The sequence below is a fragment of the Vespula vulgaris genome, chromosome 13 (assembly GCF_905475345.1).
Source record: "Vespula vulgaris chromosome 13, iyVesVulg1.1, whole genome shotgun sequence".
Lineage (NCBI taxonomy): Eukaryota > Metazoa > Arthropoda > Insecta > Hymenoptera > Vespidae > Vespula > Vespula vulgaris.
In genome coordinates this window covers 2,599,678-2,623,977 of record NC_066598.1, presented here as the reverse complement: position 1 = coordinate 2,623,977, position 24,300 = coordinate 2,599,678, and the positions used below count along the sequence as shown (strand labels likewise).

At 32.0% G+C, this 24,300-nt stretch overlaps 1 protein-coding gene across 5 annotated transcripts in view; it reads left to right on the top strand.

The window, feature by feature from the left end:
* Window positions 1-23,352, top strand: part of LOC127068305 (tubby-related protein 4) — a 29,397-nt gene extending 6,045 nt beyond the window's left edge. For 4 of the 5 annotated variants that reach the window (XM_051004269.1, XM_051004268.1, XM_051004267.1 and 1 more), the window contains 15 exons: window positions 3,349-3,516; window positions 13,767-13,949; window positions 14,309-14,416; window positions 14,576-14,741; window positions 14,919-15,190; window positions 15,271-15,359; window positions 15,768-15,902; window positions 16,008-16,407; window positions 16,616-16,793; window positions 16,897-18,544; window positions 18,660-18,773; window positions 18,859-19,087; window positions 19,203-19,388; window positions 19,533-19,680; window positions 19,944-23,352. In XM_051004269.1, coding sequence (XP_050860226.1) covers window positions 3,349-3,516; window positions 13,767-13,949; window positions 14,309-14,416; window positions 14,576-14,741; window positions 14,919-15,190; window positions 15,271-15,359; window positions 15,768-15,902; window positions 16,008-16,407; window positions 16,616-16,793; window positions 16,897-18,544; window positions 18,660-18,773; window positions 18,859-19,087; window positions 19,203-19,388; window positions 19,533-19,649 — 3,993 coding nt within the window. In that variant the 3' untranslated portion in view covers window positions 19,650-19,680; window positions 19,944-23,352. The remainder of the gene's footprint in view (window positions 1-3,348; window positions 3,517-13,766; window positions 13,950-14,308; window positions 14,417-14,575; window positions 14,742-14,918; window positions 15,191-15,270; window positions 15,360-15,767; window positions 15,903-16,007; window positions 16,408-16,615; window positions 16,794-16,896; window positions 18,545-18,659; window positions 18,774-18,858; window positions 19,088-19,202; window positions 19,389-19,532; window positions 19,681-19,943) is intronic. The other variant, XM_051004270.1, reaches the window with a different exon arrangement.
* The last annotated feature ends 948 nt before the right edge of the window (window positions 23,353-24,300 follow it).

Below are 24,300 nucleotides of genomic sequence, written 5' to 3'. Positions count from 1 at the left end.
TGAGAAGTAGAAGAAAGCGGATAAAAAATTTGACAAGTAATGTCAAAAAAGGACAACGTTATATCATTCGAATTATATACTCGCAAGGTGGATCGTGCTTGAATCGATAACGTCATTATTGAGACCCGTTTCGCTCGTGATGCCAGCCATTGTTCTCGGTTAAATCGAATAGTACCACTTGAAAGAAGCACCTGCCTCTTGACGAGGAAACGTCGTATCGCAAGCATGTGGTCCGTCAAGTTTTTCATCTCTCTTATTTCTAGTGTATTGTTTTTGTCAAAATGATTACAAATATCGTTTCACCATTGAAATGTTTTTCAAATTTTTTTGTTTTTTTTTTTTTAATTTTCTTTTTTAGATTACTTATATACACAACTTTAATCATTGTAACTTCAATAACAAAAAATTTCCTATTCGTTCTCTCTTTTTTGTTTAATTGAAATTAAAAGGTAAAATAGAGAGTGGGATGGAAAGAAGAGCGTTTAAAAAATATCTTTCTATTAGTGACCGTTCTTGTTACGATTTACACGAGATTAAGTGATGATTAAATTAGGAAATTTAATTAAACACATTTTTTTATATATAAGTATTATATCTACAATTAGAAGATAATGGATTTTAAAGGCTGTGATAAATTACAGAAAAAAGAGAAGAAAGAAAAAATAGGGGAAATTTTATATTAAAAAAAGAAGAAAAAAGAAGAAAAAAAAAGAAAAAGAAAAGACGAACGATTAGAAATATTTAGGAATTTTAATTGAATTAAATGTTTCCTTTTGAACTTTGAATGTACTTGAATCGATTTCTATTGTAAGTCACTCTTCAGCAACCTCGAAAAAAATGTAAGATAGAGAAAGAGAGATAGAGAAAAAGAGAGAGATAGAAAGATATAGAAAAGGGTCACTCATTTCATCGGTCTCAAGCATTTATTTCATCGTTCTCGCATCTTCCTGCAGTTAAATCTCCCGATTCCTAAGTATGTTGCATTGGTAATTCTATGGTGATGCTTAAACACGCGAGTTTGCATGGTAGGAGGTGCTTGCCTTCGAAAATTAGAAAGCTTTGCTTTTAACGATCCGATCCGTGCCGTCTCGCGAGAAACTCCAAAGTCTTCCTCTCCACGTTCCTTTTCCACAAGTTCCTTATGGATAATCCTTCATGAGCTCACGCTATCCGTAAAATCTACGTCACCAACTTCTATTACTTTGCTAACGTAAAACGCAATATTTTGCGTGTGAGCGAAAATTTTTAATGAGGCAACTTGAACGACGGACTCCTACGTTAATCTTTCCACCTAACAAAAGTTGAATAAGAAATTATATTGAAACGACGACGAACTTTTGACGACGACGACGATGACGTTCCCTTTGGAAAATTTTTTTAAAGATTTTTAGAACGAATTTATATATCATTCATTAACTATACCCCTGATACACGAGAGATTTGAGAATATTCATTTCTCTTCTTTTTTTCTTCTTTTTATTCTTTTTTTTTGTACCTTTTTCTTTTTTTTTTCTTCTTTTTTTTTTGGAGATATGCAAACGAACCCCGACCGGCATTAAAACCGTATCGTTGAATAATTTAAAAGGAAAATTCCTTCCTCGCTCGATAATAACATTGAGGATAGAAAGAGACAGAGAGATAAAGATAGGGACGGAGAAAGAATGAGAGAGAGAGAGAGAGAGAGAGAGAGAGAAAGAGAGAGAGAGAGAGAGAGAGAAAGAGAGAAAAGAGAGAAAGGGGAAAATAAACTCTTTCAAAGGAGACACGATTTATCGAACACTTTTTAGGAACAAGAAGAACGAAAAGATCGGCTCGGAAAATTCCGCTTCTCCGCGGCGATTTCTTTGGACGAGTCAAACGCATCCATTGTTCTACTGGTTAAGTCATACCGGAGCCTTTGTTCCTCGAGTTTACTACTTACCGCATGAGAGAAAGCTCTCTCTCTCTTTCTCCCCTTCTTTCTTGTTCTCTCTCTCTTTTTTCTCTCTGTCTCTCTTTTTTTCTCTCTCTTCACTTAAGGGTAATTTACGAGGGCGATTTCAGGTACTCGAGTATCGTTCTAAGAACAGGGAACAATTTTTTCACTTCGACGAAGAACGTATTTTATTCATTAAGAACAAAAAAAAAAAAAGAAAGAAAAAAGAATAAAAAGGGAAAAAAGAGGAAAACAGAAAAAAATATTACTCTCGTATGATTTTTTTTTTTTAGACGAGTATCTCTAAACAAATTTTTTTTCTTTCATGTAAAATTTCGTTTCAATTCGGACGGAAATGAAAAGAAACTTTCCCCTTTCTTTTTTTTTCTTTTCTTTTATTTTTGGGAAACTTAATTGGCCAATTACATACATATGTAGAAGAGAGAATGGGTGCTTCCTTCAATTAAATTTCTTGGACGAAACGCCTACTAAATGTTCAACCTCTCTCTCTCTTTCTCTCTTTCTCTCTTTTTCTCTCTCTTTTCGTTGCAACACGAACCTTCGCTCGGCTTCATTTCCGTCGAGAATTTCATCTTTCTCCTTGGCAACGGACTAGCACCCTAACTCACCATCGCCGTGAGCGAATGCGTCGGGCTTCTCGTAATCGAATATTCTTCAAACAGCAGTCGTGACCCAGACGATTTTCGTTTAGTCTCTCTTTCTACCTACCTATCTACCTACCTACCTACCTACCTACCTACCTATCTATCTATCTCTTTCTAACCATTAAAGAGATATCGGATAACGGATACACTTCTTTGATACTCTTTCTCAATGATTTTTACTTATTCATTTTTTTCTTGCTTTTTTTCTTCTTCTTTCTAAAAAAAATATAAGCAAGTGATTAAATGTTGTTTTAGGAGATAGGATGAGCAGGAGAAATGAACGAACAAAAAGAAAAGAAAACAGAAATTCGTTCTCCACTCGATCAGACTTAATTCTGTCTCGTTGATTGTTCGTTTACAATGGACTCTGATCGTTCACGTGTATAAACGTTTCATAGGTACATGAGAAAGGGATGATTTCGATCGTAGAAGGGGGTGGAGTAGTAATTGGGTGAAAGGATCGAACATTTCCTGTATTTCTAATTACTTCTTGATACGTCTGTTAATTAACGAACATTAGTCTTTCTCTATACTCCAGTAATATCTCATTCTAATAAAATCTTTTATATCGTATTCAAAGATTTAACGGTAATAAGAATGTACAATCTTATATTTATATTTTTCTCTAGTTAATGCTTTTTTTCTTTTTTATTTAATTTAATTTAATTTGATTTGATCTGATTTAATTTTTCTTTTTTTAACGATAAGAATTAATTATAGAAATATATGAATGTTTTATAAAGTTCCTTTTTTTGGGTTTTTTTTCAGGACGAAGGATGGAAGCTTGATCGTACAAATTACTATCAGGAGGGTTGGTTAGCTACCGGGAATGCTCGTGGTCTAGTCGGAGTGACATTTACTACTTCACACTGTCGTACCAGAGCAGCGGAACTTCCGTTACGAGCAAACTACAACCTCCGTGGTCATCGTAGCGAAGTGAGTTTGATTTTCACGAATTCAAAATCAAAGTTACTCGAATGAACGAGTAACTCTCAGTATTTCAAGACACTTTGATTTCATGAAAATTTATTTTCGTGTTACGTCGAACTTGATCATCCTTGATCGGTATCAATGAACTCTTCTATAATATAAATTTGAAGTTGTACGGGCTCGTTAACGTGCATTATTAAACTTTTATTTCGTTTCATTCGTATATCTGAAGTTTTTCATTTTTTTATATTTAAATTAATAGAAATAATACTATAAATTGTACGTTATATAATATAATTTTTGTTATAGATAAGATAAAAAAGATTAAGTTATAAAGGATTAACAATTTAATTGAATTATTTCTTTTTGTCTAGAATCCTCTTTTATTTGAAGCCATTGGTACGAATGCGAGGCTAGAGAGTTTTTTTTCACCGACGTTCGAGCTACATTTTTTTTCTATATCATTTCTCTTTTTACAAACTTTTTGAATTCCATGGAAATTACCAAACTCGCTGAAAAATTAGAAGAAAAGAAACAAAAAGAAAAAGGAAAGAAAAGCAGAAAGAGAAAAATAGCGAACGATTCGAAACTGATTCCAATATTCGTGGATCTCTCATGTTATCGAAAACTACGGTCGACCAGCCGCAAATTAAATCAGTACTCTCGTTGAATTCTTCTCAGAAATAAAAAAGAGAGATTTGGTACTAAAAGCACAATGAAAAATATCGTGAAACTTTCGAATCGTGAATTTCTATCTCTTTTATTTCATTCCATTTTTTTATTTTTACTTTTTTCTTCTATTTCTTTTTTGCCTACTAACATAGAGACGATGAATACAATGATATTTACTCGTAAGATTATTTGAATAATGATATTACCATATATATTCCACCAAGCGTGAATATAGACTGACGTATTTCAGGTACAACGTTATTACATTCGTTTGGTAAATCCTTTAAGATTATTTAAATGAATTAATGTTGAATTAATTTCAAATATTATATATATAATATATAAAATCATGAATAATCATGATTCTATATATATATATATGTTCATGATTATTCGTAGAAGAAAATTATTTCTTGAAAGTTATTCAATAATATATATTTGTATATCTTAACTAATCTTTAAAAATCAAATAAACTTTTTCGAGTAAGAAAGAGAGAAAAAGAAAGAAAGAAAGAGAGAAATCTCTCGCTTTCTCTATCTTATTAAGTCGAAATCGTTTCGTGTAAATGTAAATGGAGCAGAATTAACGGGAGAACGATATTAAAGAAATGAACTTTCCTTCCAGTTCGTAAAGCAACAGACATTGACAACGTAAATTGAGTGTAAATCATGATTTGAACGTTCGATTAAACATCCTGAAATCTCATTTTTCGTAGCATACACGTGGCTACGTATGTATATACTATATACATACATATTACATATATGTATCTTATACGATGGAGGGTTGAACGAACTCGATAAAATAGTTATGCGAAAGCTCATCGTCCTATCAGTTTCATACCACTCGTGTGGTTTTCTTCTAAATGTTCGATCAAGAAAGAAATCTAATATTTGGAAATAGTTGATAACGTACGAACCTTTCGATCACGTTTCCCCTAAACGCGAAAAGATAAATTTTAGAAGGTTTTAGATTAAATCATTTCAAATAAATCATTCATTTCAATTTTAATTTAATCGATAAGAACAAAAAAAAAGAAGAAGAAGAAAAAAGCAAATAAATCGATTAAATTAACAAGAAAAAAGAAAAACACTTTGTCACATTAATGATATAAATATATATATAATATAATAGAAAATCGATTTTTAAAGAAAACAATTTCTAATCTATTAAATAGCAACATTTTTTAAATACTTATATTCATTCATATTTAAGAAATCATAATCTTTGACTTACAGTCTAAATTGATTAAAAGAGATTTCACCTTTAATCAATATTATAAAGTGATAAATAAAAAGATAGAGAGAGAGAGTAGAAGGAAGAGAGGTAAAGAGTGAAAAAGAAAAAAGAAAAAGAGATAGAAGCATCTAAGTCTGCTTATAGTGCGACGACTTCTTCGGTATTAATAACAGCAGCTTAAAATCTCCGAGCTTCCAGGGAGATATTTTCTCGTCTTCGTCTCTCGCGCGTTATTACTCCACATTTCATGCCATCCATCCCTCTCTTCTACCCTCTCCTATACCTTCTCTTCTCGCGTTATACGTACCAGCACCCAATGCCACCCTTCTTTTCCTTTCTTTTTCTATGCGTTCTCGTTCGTAGTACATATATACGTATACATACGTATATGTATATATGTAGGTATGTAGGAGTTTGACAGAGATAGAGATATACGACGAAAGAGGGTGAAAGAGAAAGAGAAAGAGAGAGGGAGAGTAAGAGAGAGAGAAAGAGACAGAGAGAGAGAGACAGAGATAGTAAAAAAGCTCGTTCACCTTACACTCCCTCACCGCAACCTGGCTCTCTTCTGTTCACGAGCCTGACACCCCCGTTTTAAAGGTTCGAGAGGGCTGTGCTGTAAATAAGAGCCTTCGCAAGCTCACATATTGTGACGAAACAAACGAGGCGTCTGCCCTCGTCTCACGATGCAAGTCTCTCAGAGAGCATTGCGTTGTTTTCGTGCACGAACTGTCAGTAATTTTGACTCCTTCAACGATGAACTACCAGCATCGTGTTAATGAGTGCAAAAGCAAGAGAGGGAGAGAGGGAGCGAGAGAGAGAGAGAGAGAGAGAGAAAGAGACAGAGAGAGAGAGAGAGGGAGAAACGCAAAAATAGAAAAAGGGGAAGATCATTTGTAATTGTATATCGATCAAATTCGATCAGTTTGATTCATTCAAAATTTGTATGAAATTACTAGTTTCACCTTTTTTCTATTTCTTTTTTTTTTTCATTTAGATATTCTCTTTTTCGTCGTATTTCTTTTTTTCCCTTTCATTTATTCAAATTTGCGTAGTTTGTTTAAAAAGTAATTTCTAAACTTTTTCACACTCATTTTTTTTTTATTTATTTATTATCCTTCGATTATTATCGTCGTTCCTTTTCTTTCTTTCGTTTTTTTGCATTTGTGAGTAAATGAAAAAATAACAAGTTTTTAGATCTAAAAAGTTTGATATTTTGATTTTGAATGTTATTCTTATCACTTATGAAGATTTTATTTTTTTAATGAGAAGTGGGAGAGAATGGAAGAGAAAGAGAGAGAGAGAGAGAGAGAGAGAGAAACATGCTTTTGCGTTCACATCGGTCTGTATTTCAGAGAGTTTAAGGGTAGCCGACGTGGTATCGATCTGGCACGCAGTGCTGTTTTAAGACAGTGACTCTCAACTCTTATCTTCGAGACCGTCACTCGTTCGATCGTGCTAAAGCACCTTTCAACCCTTCTTCTACTTTTTTTCCTTTTCCCTTTCACACCAATGCATCTTCGAGGTATCACTTTTCTCTTTAGAAATCACTTCATTCGTGAAATTTCGTCGATGCAGCGAAACGTAAGTGATACTTCGTTCTAAAATTCCCTAATTGTAGATATAGAAAGGTTTCAAGAAATTTCAATGTTAGGTATATAGATTTTGATTGGACAGAAATATAAAAATTTTTTATTTCGATGTACGAAAAAAATTCGCAATTCAAGAAAGGAGAATGATTTAAGTAGAATAATTTGACTATCGTCTGACCTAAATCTTGTTTATAATAAAAAGAGAAAGTCACTAAAATAGCTAAATAGGCAACACGTGCTTGCTAAAAAAAGAATCTGTTTTTTTTTCTCTTTATACATATATATACATACATACATACATACATACATACATACATACATACATACATATATATATATATATGTATGTATATATATATCGTTGTTTTTTTTCTTTTCTTTTACGAAAGCATCAAAGCGACGAGACGTTATCGGTTCAACCAATGGACTGGCACACAGCTCGATTTAAAAGTACTGCCAATTATCAAAGTTCTCGATCGAACGTCACCGATTCCCATAGAACGGTACGTTGAACTTACGTTTAACAAATTCGAAGCGTTAATGCATATCGAACGATCGATTTTATTTATCTAGATCTATTTTACTCCCTAGTTATTCAGGTCGATCATTAAAATTTTATTATCCGTTTATCAAGATTAAATCGAGATACGAAGATCGAGATATGAATTTATACGAAGAAAATTTCGGAGTAGAATGGAAAGAAGAACAAAAAAATAAAGAAAAAAAAACAGAAACAGAAAAAAATAGAAAAAGCTTGTTGTCAAAAATATATTGTATTATCCATTATCGATAATCATTATGGTAATTGAATTCAAATTTTGACGTGTATAATAAAATAAGCTGAGAGCTTTCAGCAAAGATATTTGGAAGAGCTGGCGACGGACTGGGCGTGTCGATTATCGACCACAAACTCCTCTCCTCATTCGAAAAATAAATGTTTGCTACGAAACAAGAAATGGATGTAACGCGATCAGACGGCAAATAAAGGGAAGAGGGGAAGAAAATAACGGATTGGTCCGTTTTTATCCTTGGGACATTAAACGAGCCATATATCGAGATCGAATATGAAAACGAACATTATTCTTCTTGATCTCTTATATTTCCACGAGTTTGACCAACTGGTTAGGTACTTTTACTTACTTAGGTATAATGTCGTATCTTCAGTTATTCCTGTTCTAGGCCGTACCAACTGTGCTTCGTAGGAACGAATCGATAATCGCCAGTATAACACCAAGTCGTCGTGCTCGTTTCCATTACGAGCCGATTTCCGATTTCCATTTGTGTTTCGTTTAAAACAAAGATGTTTTTTCTTTTCTTTTCTTTTTCTTTTTCTTTTTCTTTTTTCATTCTTCGTCGATCGTTTATCGAAATCGTTATGTGATTATTATTTTCATTATTGGATTAAGTATATTCCTGTCACAAGCATTCAACGACGTACTCCTACCTCGTAATAATTCTTTTATATTTTTCTTTTCTTTTTTTCTCGATCTAATCGAGAACGAGAACGAGTACAAGAATGAGAACGAGAACAAGAACGAGAACGAGAGAGAAAGAGAGAAAGAGAGAAAAAATAAAAATGAAAAGTAATAATAAATATACGAAGCTTAAGTAATATAAAATTCTAAATGGGTTTTCGTGTCGATTTGAATGAAGCTTTTAGAGTCTCCCTCGAAGAAAGCTTTTTCCTTTTAACACGTCTATAATATCGGAATGATTTATCGTCGAGTATAGGTGTTACTACGTCTGACAATAAAACCAGATGAAAAATAGAAGGTCCACTGAAAGGAGTAAGGCCAAGACTTGCTCCAGTTTTCCTATGACCTATTCGAATTATTCTCTTTACTACGATTTTTTCTTTTTTTTTTCTTCCTTTTTCTTTTCTCTTCTCGCAAATATTTCCGAGTTATTAAAATACGATTCTCGAAAGATAAGAACTACTGTTTTCTAATACGTCTTTTCTTCTAACGATGACGTGTTACGTAATAAATCGTCTCTGTAATGTAGAATCGAAACCGCAAATGCAAAATAATATGTATATTTTTTTCTTTCTTGTCTCGTGTTACGTTCGGTCTGAAGATAGGAGAAAAAAAAAGAGAAAAAGAAAAGAAAACAACAACAATAAGACAAAGAAAAAGAAAAAAGATACAGGTGGCTACGTTTCCGAACAATCGAGAGATTGAACCGAGGAAAATCTCTTCGCGTTGACATCATTAGAGCTTCTTGGGTTTATTGTAGAAGTAACATCAACGAGAGACACTAAGTGGGACAGTGAAAACGTTGATGCAGGGTCGAACTAGGAATGTACTAATCCCTTGGGGATGAAGAGCCGCCACGTGGCTTGTACCTATAGAACGTAAATCAGTAAAACTAAACTTTTATTAAATATTTTATAAAAAAAATATTTATATAAATATGTAGATATATATATATATATATATGACGGTGAGAAGATATACCAAATTATAACTTTTGATATATATTTTCATACGATTAACAAACAAACAAAGAAAGAAACAAAAAAATATATTTATATTAGAGAAATATTCACATACAGGAAAGATAAAGAGAAGGAAATCTGAAAATTTTTTAAATTGAAACGAAATAAAGAACACAAGTAACACAGATAGTGGTAGGAAGTTTGCCTTGACATTGAAAAAGACCTCGTTCGCTTCCAGTCATTGATTTAGCGTGTGACTCGACGAGAGAAACGTTCCAAGATTCGCTGCAGCGTTTTGCCGCATTGCATTTGTACCCTTACGATACCCTACGATTTTACTCGTCGTCGAGCTTCGTGAAAGAATTTCATATAATATATATATATATATATATATATATATATATATATATATATATAAAATAAGGAAGATAGAACAAAAAATGAAAAAGAAGAAGAAGAAGAAGAGTAAGAAAGAAAGAAAAAAAGAGAAAGAGAAATAAATGGATGTAAGGGTGAGAAAAAGGAAACGCATTTATCTTCTTTCGAAAAGTAAAAAAAAAAGATAGAAAGAGAAAGAGAGGTAGAAAGAAAAAGAGAGAGAGAGGAAGTGAAAGCATTGCCATCAAGTACTGCCAATTAGCTAAATGAAGAACGTTCGTTCAAAGGCTCCCTTGGAATAGATAGAAAGATAAAGAAAGATTGTCTTTTGTGGCGAGTGAGAAAAAGATAAAAACATTATGAAAACTGTTTGTATATATGTATATATGTATGTATGTACATATGTGCATATGTGTATTTAAGTGTGTGTGTGTGTATAGATGCGTATGTATGTGTATGTGTGTGTGTAAAAAAGGGAGAAAAGGGAAAAAAAGGAAAAAGAGAGACGTAAGATTTAAACGAAAAGTGGAGACGAATATATACCTAAAGCTGGCACAATAGTCTACTAAAAGATTCAGGAGAGTAAGCTTTACTCATTTTTCGAGAAGAAGATAGAGATAGAGATAAGGGATAAGAGATAGAGAAAAAGGTGTTAGTAAAAGTACCTAACTCTCTACTCCTTCGCTGGTACGACTGGAAACAGAATTTCATATCGAGTAAAAGCGAGCGAAGCATGTTACGCTTAGCTTCGTGCAGGACAAAAGGGAAGCGTGGGAGGTCGAACACAGGGCTTCTCGTTTTTCACGTTCGTTCGTTGAGTGGAAAATATACGATGCTTGTAGGGAAAAGTATACCTCCATCTTTCTCTTATCAACGAAGGTTTAAAAAGAGAAATAGAGAACGTATATATATATATATATATATATATATATATATATATATATATAAAGAGAGCCAATGACCGATACACATATGTACACACAAAGAATACACTGGAATCCTTAAAAAATATTATTTAAATGAAACATTTAAATCATTCCATTCGCAACAAACATAACAAACGCAAAAAACTATTGAATCATAATTCACGTTACAACTTCTCTATACAACATCATTCAGATTGTTTGTCTTGTTTAGTTTGATTTGATTTGGTTTGATTTGATTCCGTTCTGTTTCGTTTGTTTCCAGCCTTTCTATACCTGTCGACTATTGTAAATGCATTTCGAACGTTCTAGTAAAGATGATTTTCCCATACGAAACACTATTATTATTCTCGTCTATTCAAAAGCAATGCAAGACGAAGACGATATCGTGTATTATTGTATGTAAAGGTACTTATATAACATCCCATTTCGAATGATTGAAACATAGATGAATTTTGTATGTATTATAAACGCATATGACTAACGCGTATATTTACTTTAACGCTTTTCATGGGATTCCATTAGTTCGATGAGAGAAAGAAAAAAAACAAATATTTTAAAGAACTAACAGAACGAAAAGAAAATTTCGTTTGACTATAAAATTCATATTTTCTTATCAATTCATCAAATCTTATCTATAAAGGGGAAGGATCTCAATATCGAATTCTTCATATTCGAGTTCGAAATTCTTGGTAAATCTCAACATCGGAAGATATTTTGCCGATGTTTTGTCGTGCATGGAATTTTACACATAATCTTCGAGAAGTACTCGGGCCACAATCTCGCATTCTACATATATGGCTTCGATGCCACGAGAGAATTCGAGGCAACCGTCTTATCGATCACTACCCTCCTCCATGAACTCTATCCTCTTCTATTTCTCTCTCTCTCTCTCTCTTACTATCTTTCTTTCTTTTCATTTTTCCTTTTTCATCTCAGTATATCTCCCGTCGTTCATGTTTTCACAATTTTTGAAATATAGACTCGTGTATCTCCTTGGTGATATCGTTCCTATCGCCTTCTGCTACGTTTTATCGTAATCTGCAAATCCATAGCCTTTGGAAGAAAGTTGAGAAATTCAGAAATATATATGAAACCTACTTCTAATGCACTCTCTTTCTCTCTTTCTATCTCTCTCTCTTTCTTTCCCTTTCTTTCTTTCTACAATACCGTAAGATCGATTCGATCGAGAAAAATATATCGTGGGAATTTTCAATAGGTAAACAAGAGAACGAAGAAAACCAAACGTGAGAAGAGAAACCGATGAAAAATAAAGAAAATGTTTCTTTTGATAACTTAGAAATACGTCGCGTTTTATCGTCGTGTAACAATCGATCATAAAAATAACATGTTTTGTTTGTAAAGTTATTTATTTATCGATAATTAATTAAGCAATACGTATTAGCTTTATTAAGAGTAACATATAAAGGAATTATATGCGGGGACAATTGTTTTAAGCAAATAAATATTCGATTTTCGTTGAAATGACCAATCGTTTTCGTGCGTTCAAACGATGGCCTTAAAATTTTGTTTGAAATATTTTTACGATTTTAGTTTTGTTTTCTTTTTATTTTTTTTTACAACAACAAAACGAGATAAAAAAAAGTTTTATCCTCGACTAGTAATTTTATGCACCTGTCACGTAGCTGATCATTCTCGATAATTTTTTTTTCATCCCTTTATGTATACCCGGTCGTTGACTTCTTTCACTAGACAAGTGGATGCTCCGGCATCGATTCGACGTTCACGCAAAGTGCGATTAATCCAGCTCGTACTATACACCCTGTTGACTACACATTCTCCCCTTACTCTCCTACCATGCCCCCCCATAGAATTTCGAGGGATTTCTTTACAAATAGAAATCAACTAGAAGCCTTTTATTCGTATTGAACGGGCAATATTAAAAAAAAAAAAAAAGAGAGAGAAAGAAACAAATAAAATAAGCCTCTAAACAATTTTATTTTAAAGGTATTCCTTTCACGGTTTAATATTCAATCATTTTTCTATCGGAAGTATTTTCAAACGACGTAATTAATTAATCCTTTCTAACAATAGCTATTGATAATTACATGAAATACGCGAGATAGATCACGTTCTTGAAGTTAATGAATGATACGAAATAAATGTCCGCACAAAAGAAGGTTTGTCAAAGTTATTTTATTATTATTATTATTAATTATTTTACTCGTGTATATATCTCGTCATCCTCGAGTATAGTTTCGCATTCTTCGGACATCTTATTTCGAAGTTATAATATACTTTCTTCCATTTCTCTCTTTCTCTGTTTTTATGGGGAGAAAAAATAAGAAAGACAAAAATTCGTACAAGTTTCTATGAAAATGACAGATATTCTTTTATCTTTGAAACACGGTTTCATTAAAGAAACAGGCCAGTACTCGAAAATACAAATCCCTCTAATGGCATCCCGAGATAAAAAGCAGGGCTTTGATCATTCGACTAGGTTTGACTGCTGCTTTCAACGAGGCACGATCATAAAAAGAAAAAAGAAAAAAAGAAAAAGAAAACAGAAAAAGAAAAGAGAAAAGAAAAATTCCTGTCAGAAAGTACGAAGTCGATATACTTTATCCTTTTATCGAAGTACATTGAAAGCAAAATTAAAACGGTAATAGTAAAGAAGAAGAATAAAAAGAGAGATGATATTGTTAAATAAATGAAAAATTGACTTAAATTAAAATTCACTTCTCTATGCTCATTATTATCAAGATTTTTTTTTATTTTATTTATTCGCTTTTTAATTGTCTTATTTCTGTCTCTTACTTTTATTAAAGAAAAAAAAAGAACTATGACACATTTTAAGGTATCCTGTTTAACCCAAATTCTTTGATGAAAAACTTATCAACTTGTCCTTTTACTTAAGATTAGTATAATGATCTATAATTTTACGAAATAAAAAACGTTGAATTTTCCAATACTTCCTAACATTTTTCTAATGTATACATATACTATACTTTATCTAATATATTATACATACATATATCGTACTTTTTTTACAGGTAATATTTGTGAAATGGAACGAGCCCTATCAGAAGTTAGCATCATGTGACAGTTCAGGTGTAATCTTCGTTTGGATAAAATACGAAGGAAGATGGAGTATCGAATTGATTAATGATAGGAACACGCCAGTGACGCATTTCTCTTGGTCTCACGATGGTCGCATGGCTCTTATATGTTATCGGGTATATACGATCAATTATATTGTATACTATTAAATTGATTCCATTTCCTTATTATCGTTTTTGAAAACTTTCAAATTCATTCAGCAAGAGTTTAGAAATTTGTAATTTCTATTCTATTATTCGAACGTTTCAAACAAGTTTGTTATTATTAACTCTCGGTCGATATATCCATCGGATCATATTATCGAGTTGATTTTATCGGACGTATTGAAATACAATGAAATAGATATCGAATTTCAAATGTAACCAGAGAATATCTTCAAGAACGAATAAAATTAAACGAGAAATTTGTCTTTTACAAAGAATTCGATTATCGATCGATTAGATTTTATTGATTTCTTTTTCTTCTTTTTTTTAAGGACGGTTTCGTATTGGTCGGTAGTGTTGGTGGACAAAGATATTGGTCGTCGATGCTCAACGACAAAGCTACAATAACTTGCGGGATTTGGACACCGGATGATCAACAGGCAAGAAATATTTCATTTTTTTGTTTAAACTTATTCATTGTATTATCAACGTTTTTGTGTTTCGAATTTGTGCTATCGATCTCTTTTGATAATAATGATTGTCACCTTGTCGCACGAGTTCATTGGAAGAAATTTTTTCATCATTTACGATGACGATAGGTTTATTTTGGAACAACGGCTGGACAATTGATAGTGATGGATGTGCATGGTGCAATGGTATCGGAGGTACAATTGGCAGCGGGCGTAACCTCGATGGCTTGGAGCGCCGAAAAATTTACGATGGAGGAAGGGGACGAAGATGTTACAAGCGATAGATCAAGAAGGGGTAAATAAATATGCATTAATAAATTTACAATATGAATTATTATTGTCTTTTATAAACAAAAAAAAATTACATTCGTTGAAGTGTTCATTCAAAAAAATTATATATCAATACATTTTTTTGTTAATACACCAAATATATGAAGTTTAATTAATTTCTATATTTTTATATAATCAACAGACGAACGTAATTACGTATTAGCTGTTTGTCTTGCCGATGGTAACATAGTCATGCTTCGTTCCTTCGACGACGTATCACCGATAACTATACGTACAAATTTAAAAACACCTTTACATGCAGAATGGAGTAATTCGAGAAAGCTATTAGCTATTGCGGGAACGAAGGATTCGGATTCTCTTCTTCAAAATAATTCATTAGAATATACGAACCTATTAAAGTTCTATTCGGTTAACGGTACCCTCGTTTACACAACAGTGATTCCATACACGCAGGTATGTTCTCTTATACACGCGAGAAATAAAACGACTTCTTATCGTCCTGACATTGATTTACGAGTTTCGTTATCTTCCAGTGCCCTGTATCGGCTTTAACCTGGGGTCATAACGACAGAAGACTCTTCGTAGCCACTGGTGCAAGAGTACATGCGGCATGGGTCTCCAGGTGATATATAATACGATTTATGTATGTGCTTTTCTTATTTTTTATTTCTTCATTTCATTATTGGTTATAATCATCATGTCGGATAAATAATAATAATGACTCGCTAATCAATATATAAAATATCTATTAATAATTATAAATAATTTTTACGATTCTGTTAATGTTATATTTGTATACACACACACGCGCGCGCGCGCGCGCACACACATGATATTAGTTTGTAAAGTATCTGTTAATCGTGCTTTATATAAAAAGTATAAAATTTTATTAATAATGCATATGTAATATTTTCACGAATATGATATTAAAATCGTATGTGAACGTATCGTAACGTAACATAAGTCTCTTGTAACAATGGATAATAATTAAGAACGTTATTTAACTCTAAATGAAATTTCTACGTCATAGGAGGGTCGGTTCGTTGCAGTTGCTATCTAGATTAGCAGTGAGGGCAGCCCTCACGAGAGAATCCAGTGTCCAACAACTTCCGTTACCACCTAGATTAAGAGCATCGGTAGCTGCATTGTTTGCTAGTACGATACGGTAAGCAATATTAAATATAATAACAATATTGAACAATTTTTGATTGAAATAGCTTTTTTTTTCTTTTTTTTCCTTCGCTTTTTTTTCTTTTCTTTTTTTTATTAGGTGTCCAGTACCAGAGCCAAGAGAATTAAGACGTTTTGTATCTAGGCCACCAGCTGGAAGTGGAAGATTACATTGTACAATGCTTAGACATGCCATAGAACCTATACCTTGTTATACATTATATTTAGAATATTTAGGTGGTTTGGTACCATTATTAAAAGGTCGGAGAACTAGTAAAATCAGGCCAGAGTTTGTAATATTCGATCCTCAGAGTCAAGACACTTTACAATTATTCGACGATATGTCACAATGTCCTTCCTTCAGTGATGGCTCTGATACAGAAAGAGATACGGCAGATTTATGTGGTTCCCCAAGAAATCGTCGAAAAAATAGAAGAAGGAAGGAAGAAAAGAGCGCAGAGGAAACTGATGATCTCACTTACGTCGACACTTTGCCCGAGGTAGAAGATACCTTTAGAATTTTCAAAGCTTATCAGTTGAATTACTTACTCGATCGATATATATATATATATATATATATATATATATATATATATATATATATTAGGAATCGCGTGACGTAGGATAAATCTTAACGAGTATTTTGGGTTTAGGAAGGAACGCAAGTGGAATCATGATCCTTTCCTAACTGAATCTATTTGTTTGCAGCACGCTAGGCTGGTCGAAGTTACGTCAAATATTTGGGGCACGAAATTTAAATTCCACGGCTTGGCAGATTCTGTACCAGCTAACTTAGGTCAAGTTACTTATCGAACATCATTGTTACATTTGCAGCCAAGGCAAATGACTCTGGTAATGACGGAATTGAGAGATGATTTACCTGCAGGTTAACATTCGATTCATTTTTCAAATTGTTCTTTTTTTTTTCATACTTATCTTTGGACGATTTCGTAAAATTTCTAAATGAAAAAGTTTTCACGTTTTCACAGGTCCAGATCCAAGTTTCAACCCTAATTTATTTTCCGAAGACGAAGAGGAAACATTTCAGGATCTTCAGGGAACTTCTAGAGCAACGTCGGAGACTCAGCCACCTCCGATAGCTCCTATGACACCGCGAAACGCACGACTGAATCCAAATCGTCCAAAGTCACAAATCTCGAATCAATTTTTAACCACAGAAGCCTTACCTGCCTCTTTGGCACGCGTCGAAAGTTATGAAAACGAGTTTCCTTATGTAGATCTTCAAGAGATGACAAATTTGTACGAGAATATACGAAGCGCACCTACGAATACTTATCGGACACCACCGAGACACAATCCACCTAGATGTTGCGACGTTCCAGCTTTGCAATCGCCTAAAAATGCTGTTGCACCGACTCAAACATTAATAGCAACGTCGAATACAGGTACCGATTACTCGAGTAATATTCAAAGAGTTAAAACAGCCTTGGCCGATCAACAAAATACTGGCATGGTTACGAAAAAAGAATTTGAGAATAATAAACTCAATCAGATATCTCAAGAGGACAAATCTAGCCTAACTTCTAGTTCGTCCAACATCATTCCAACGTCCATGCATAACGGCCAAGTACCATTAGGTGAAGCGTCGAGTTCGCAAAACTCCATATTAAATAATTTGGAAGGTGGTAACGATTGTTCCCAATCTCAAATGATTTACATGAACGGCTTGAACATCATGACGTCGTGTTCGAGTAACGTCCTAAACTCCAATCACTCGAACAACGTGCAACAAAGCTGCCACGGTTTCTTACATCCAAGGAACAATCAAAATAATGGAACTAACTTGAGCATAAGTCCATCGCAAAGTAATTTAAATCCGTTTCCAAAAAATAATAATGGCTCGAACGGTTCGTCCAGTTTATTACTTCCGTCTACGTGTTCCTATCAATTATCAGATAATTCTGATCACGAACAATCGACTTCATGTTCACCGTGTAATTTGAAACAACAAAAGGAAATGAAATCTCAGGGTAGTTATGGAAAAATCAATGTTTCTAATCAATCGAATGGAAAGACAGAAGAGCTTCGTTTTATCGACGAAGAGAGTAGAGCCGAGCCGGACATCGAACAATTTCGTGGAGTTCATAGGACACCAACGGTCGTTAGCATCGGTCCACTTTGTTCAAACGATTCGATAGTAAGAAGTTGTAGCGTTGGATATTTAGATCTGGTAGACGTTCATCAGTTGGTTCCTTGCGACGTTGCCTTGAAAATGTTGAGAAAGGAAGCACCTAACAAAAGATTGGTATTGGTTTCAAGAAAAACGAAAAGAAGGAAAAAGAATAGACCTCAGCATGACATTGGACAACAAAATACTAAACCACCAAGACTTCGTAATTGTGGTAAATCGAAGAGTTTGGACTCCAGTGATATATTTCCTAGTAACGAACTTATATCTACACCTCCGCAATTGCCTGAACACCTTGAGGAAGTATCGAACGTTGTTAATAATTCTGAAATTGTAACGGAGGAGAAGTGCAGTGATTTGAATATAGTAGTATTAGGGGAGATTAACAGCGATACCGTGATGGAACCTCAAAAGAAGATACTTCATGGTAACGATGAAACTTGCGTTGAGAAACCATGTCGATTGGAAACTTGTGTGTCTCCTGTTAGGTGACTATTAGAAAAAAGAAATAAAAATTGAAATTAAACAAAAATATTAATTAATTAATCGTCATAAGCACTTATACATCATGGGTAACGTCTTTACGTTAAATATCATTTTTAGGGGTTCTAGTCCAAGTGGATCTTTGGCATCATCACTGGACGGTCTTGCGGCAAGACTCAGAGACTTTGATGAGAGTCATTCGTTACCACCTCCATCACCTCGTCCATCTTCAAGGTAAATCTGTTTGACATAATCAAAAAAAATTAGATTATTTCAAAATTTTATTTAATAATTCATGTGAAAAAAAATAATTTCAAAGTTGCAGACTGCCAAGAAGTTCACCAAGCAGTCCAGCACCCTCGAAGAAAGGAAAGAGACCAGCTTCGGCTTCGCCAATCAGAAGGAGACTTCTATCGAGTCCTTTGTTAAATAGGCGAACACGAAAAAGTCGTGGCGAGAGTTCTGACGAGGAAGGACTTATACAGGACGACTCGTCGTCGAGTTATCGCGATTTGGAAACTTTTCAGAAAGCGCAACTCCGTCAGAAAGTTAGAGAAAATATTCTAAATAATTCAAATCCATAATATATAAAAGAGAGTATCGTTATGAATACACGGACACGTACACACACACACATATATCTATATTTTTATATTATTTTAGTTAAAACAAAGGGGTGCAGGAATGTCTAATGGTCATAATAAACAGGAGACAACCAGACGAGAACTTGTGATGCACAATAAAGCACCGATGTGGAACGAAGCTAGTCAGGTTTATCAGCTTGATTTTGGTGGTAGAGTAACACAAGAAAGTGCTAAAAATTTTCAAATTGAGTTTAGAGGGAAACAGGCAAGTTTTAAATATTGTACATATATATATATATATATATATATATATATATATATAAATTATTTATTATATTTAATTAATTCATTCATATCGACAAATTTATTAATACGAAATATTTTTCTTTTATTTTTCGTGATATTATAGGTAATGCAATTTGGTCGGATAGATGGAAACGCCTACACGTTGGACTTTCAATACCCTTTCAGTGCATTGCAAGCTTTTGCTGTTGCCTTGGCAAATGTTACGCAGCGGCTCAAGTAACCGTCACTCCCCAGTACCTCGTTCGATATATGTACGAAATTAGATACAATTAGTTACACGAACCAACGAGATATATATTCAATCTTTCGTTTATTTTTAATACAATAATTATTGTTAATAATTTCATAGTTGATTTCCGAATGTTTATTGAGTTTAAATGTAGATATGTACTTAAATCTAGATATGTACTCTTAATTCAATTGTAAAGTATTAAGAAGTCAACTATGAAATAATAAATTATTATTTAATAGTTATCAGTTTTTTTTTAATTTTAATTTTAATTCCAATTTACAGATCTCTACGAAATTTGGAGTATGAATATTAACGACGAGAAGAAAAAGACTTACATGTACACAAGACACACACCCACGTGTCTTTCGATTATAAATGATTTAAATAGTCATGATCTAGAGAAGGAAGTATGTAATTAAGAAAAAATTCATTTGATACGTTGAAACGTGTCGTCTTGGAGGTTCTAAAAAGAAAAAAAAAAAAGAAAGGAAGAAAAAAATACTACAGAAGAAAAGTGCACAAGACCTTTATGCGTTTTCGCAATGAAAAATTTTGTGTGTGTTGTCTGTAAAAGATTGAATGAATGTGAATGAAAGAGAAAAAGAAAGAAAGAAAGAGAGAGAGAGAGAGAGAGAGAAAGATATTCTCCACTTCCGTTGATCAATGTTAAATACGGGAGAAAAGTTACGAGCAATTTGAATTTGTGTGAAACACAAAAGAGATTTTTTTGATAATTGTGGTAATGTTTTGTTATATACATACATAACATATATGTATATATACGTATATATGTGATAACATATATGTATATATATATATATATAAATATTTCTTCGTCGTACCGTCCAAAATAATTTCGTTTCTCCCAACTTCGAGAGCTCATTTTTGTATAGTTTATGCGACACGTTGGAGTCTAGTAAAATGCTGTTGAAAGTTTCAACTCTCGTTCATTTTTGGCGGTCTGCCGAATACGCGCACACATATACACACACATAACAGAAACACACGCTCATATGTACATGCAAATAGACACAGAAAGATAAAGACAAAGACACATTCGAATTTTATATACACATATAATATATTGACGGACTCGCCTTAAACACAATTACACAAATAAAGTGCGAGCGAGTTATGACGTTGTTCAATTTAAATGTTTCTTAAATCGTATGATATATTATAAATTATTAACAAGAACAAAATATTAATGGATAATATCCGGCCTGTGTATCGTTCCTCGTCAAAAAAAAAAGAAAAAAAAAAGAGGTAAGAAACAGGACCGACCGAGGCAAATCATCAGCAAAATCATAAAATAAATAATATTAATAAATAAGAAAAGAAGAAAACAGAAAAGAAAGAAATGAATGAAAGATAAATAGATAGATACATAGAGCGAGAGAGAGAGAGAGAGAGAGAGAGAGAGAGAAAGATAAATAAAAATAAATAATTAAATTAAATTATTATTTAATGAATTAAATAAAAAGACGCCAAAGCAGAAAGTATTTCTCATTGCGAAACGGTCAACACCGTTTTTACATACAAAACAAAAAAATAATTAAAAGAGAAGAAGAATGAAATGAAAAGAAAATAAATAAACAAATAAATAAGTAAATAAATAAACAAATAAATAAATAAATAAAAATCGTCACGTACGATCGTCGTCTTATATTAGGGATTAACATACAAAAACATAAACGTTCGCCTAATCATAAAACTGATATGTGAATATGGAATCGGTGTCAGGCCTACGAGATATTATAAAAAAAAAAAGAAAAAAGAGAGAAAAAAAGAAAAAAAAAGATAAAGAAGTGCTAGTACATCGAGAATGGGGCATGCTATAGTAACTAATAAGCCAATGTTATATCTAGATCATAGTAATCGCTTTATAATAATTAGACCTTATTCGTTTACATCATTGCTACGTTTGAGATGTTAGACAAATTATATCAAATATGTACGGCTTAATCATGTGATTATAATTTTTATATATCTCTTTTAAAATATATATTTGGTTGAACAAATTACTTATCAATGTAATTTTACATTTTCTCTCTCTTTCTCTCTCTCTCTCTCTCTCTCTCGTGATTGTTTAAATAAATTGTATTATTTTATTTATAAACGAAATTTAGATGTCTTTACATACACATATACATATACATACACACATACATGCAGCCTCATTCTTGATAAAAAAAGTAATGTGTAAAAATTATTCAATGGCAAAATAATCAGCAAAGTAATCGTGAAAAAATTTTATGAAAAAAACAATAAAGAAGAAGAAAAGAGAAATTATCGATAGATCATGTATGATACGAATTTTCAGTTTCTTAGATGCTATTCTCGATATTGTTTATAAAAATCATTATACGATTATCCTAACTTGTAATTTTTAGTGTTAAGTTTCAATCAAGATATAGATAAATATATTACACACCGTTGCACATACAATATACCTACTTTGTAAAATCGATAGGAACGCAAACTCATGGGATCTAGAAAGATATTATTTTATTCCAATAAAGTATAATAGCACACAGACGCACATCCATTAGAATTATACGCTAATAAAACGAATTAGAAATAAACAAATAATGGAAAGAAATTAACGAACAATTATTGTTAGTAATATATGGGATAGTTTTTAACTGTGAGTTTGCGTTTATCTTAATCAAATGACGATGAGGAAAAAAAGATATATAAGTACATAAGTAAGTAGGTATATCGAGCTAATTCGTATAAAATTATTATAAGTATCGTCATTTTAATAATTCTTACGTGATACTTTTAATTAAATAATTTTATACGAAATAAATCTTGAGATCTCCTACTTGATCTTTATTTTTCATTTAAACGGCCGAGCAAAATGAACTAAATGGTCACATGTTTAGTATATAAATTCAATTCATGTTGAAAATTTCCGATCATAATTATATTAAGTGAAGGGTAATTGTCATTTTTAACGTGATCGATAAATATTCACGTTGCTTCGTCTTCGTTACATATAAATAAATAATTAGACAGAAAAAGAGAGAGAGGGAAAGAGAAAGAGAGAGAGAGAGAAATAAAAAGAGAATAAAAAATTTATCGATTATATCAGTGATAGATATGTATTGTTATTAAAATCGTTTCTATTTTATGTGAATATTCGAGTTTTCGTATCAAGCTTGAAACGTGACTGATAAAGTTCTAAAATGTTCGGCTTATCTCGAGAGTTAGATGATCTAATTCTAACAAATATCTATGTAAGTATCTTTACCCGCTGTAATAATTATTTTTTACGTTGAAAAAGCTACGTCCTTTATTACGTGGATAATGTTAAGATTGTGCTTAAAGAAAAAAAAAGTAAAAAGAAAAAAAAAGAAAAAGAAAAAAATAACTAAGAACGCTATCTACGTGTACGTTTTACTGACTGATTGTGAGTACATATTAATAATACAATAACGACGCAGGAAAAAAAAGAAAAGAAAAAAAACACATTTTGTCCAATTCTAATGGTATTGATTTGTTTGTCACATGGAAAGAGCAAGAAGTGAAGAGATAAGAAAAAAAGAAAGAAAAAAACAACGTTGTTAATTAATTTTCTCGCCTTAGCGCTAACAATAATTCTCTATATGTGCAATACAATTTTGTTACCGAGTACATTAACGATTATAACAAATTTGTAAATAAAGATAAAAACTCTAAACGACAATGGATGTGCTTCCTGCTAGTTCCTTTAACGTTATTTTATTAACTTATTTTATAATAAAAAAAATATTATACAAAAGAAATAGTAATACAAGTATTTTAATATAAAATGAATATAATATAAAAGAAATAGTAATACAAATTTCAACATTTAAATATCAAACATATTCTGCAGTTTTTTTAAAATGATATAATGTCATAAAAGTTCATGAATAATGTTTAATAATTGTTAAATTTATAATCGTTAAAGCAGGGAAAATTCACTAGTATAAACATTAATAATTAAAAATATTATTTATTCATATTTTTTCGGCATAAATTATAAACATTTAGATATTCAACATTTTCTTTAATCTTTCTAGAACAATGTGATGTCATAAAAGTTCATAAAAAATGTTTAATAATTATTAATATGTTAACTAACAGGAGGGATAAATTATATAAATAAGTATTACCAATTGAAATAATTATTTATTCAACTTCCGTGTATAAATTATAAACATTTAGATATTTAAAATATTTTGTAGACTTTGCAGAACAAAATGATGTCATAAAAGTTCATAAAATGTGTTTAATAATTATTAATTTGTTAATTAACAGGAGAGATAAATGATATAAATAAGTATTACCAATTGAAATAATTATTTATTCAACTTCCGTGTATAAATTATAAACATTTAGATATTTAAAATATTTTGTAGACTTTGCAGAACAAAATGATGTCATAAAAGTTCATAAAAAGTGTTTAATAATTATTAATTTGTTAATTAACAGGAGAGATAAATGATATAAATAAGTATTACCAATTGAAATAATTATTTATTCCACTTCCGTGTATAAATTGTAAACATTTAGATATTTAAAATATTCTCTAGTCTTTGCAGAACAAAATGGTGTCATAAAAGTTCATAAAAAATGATTATTAATAATGAAAAAAAATTATTTTTAACAT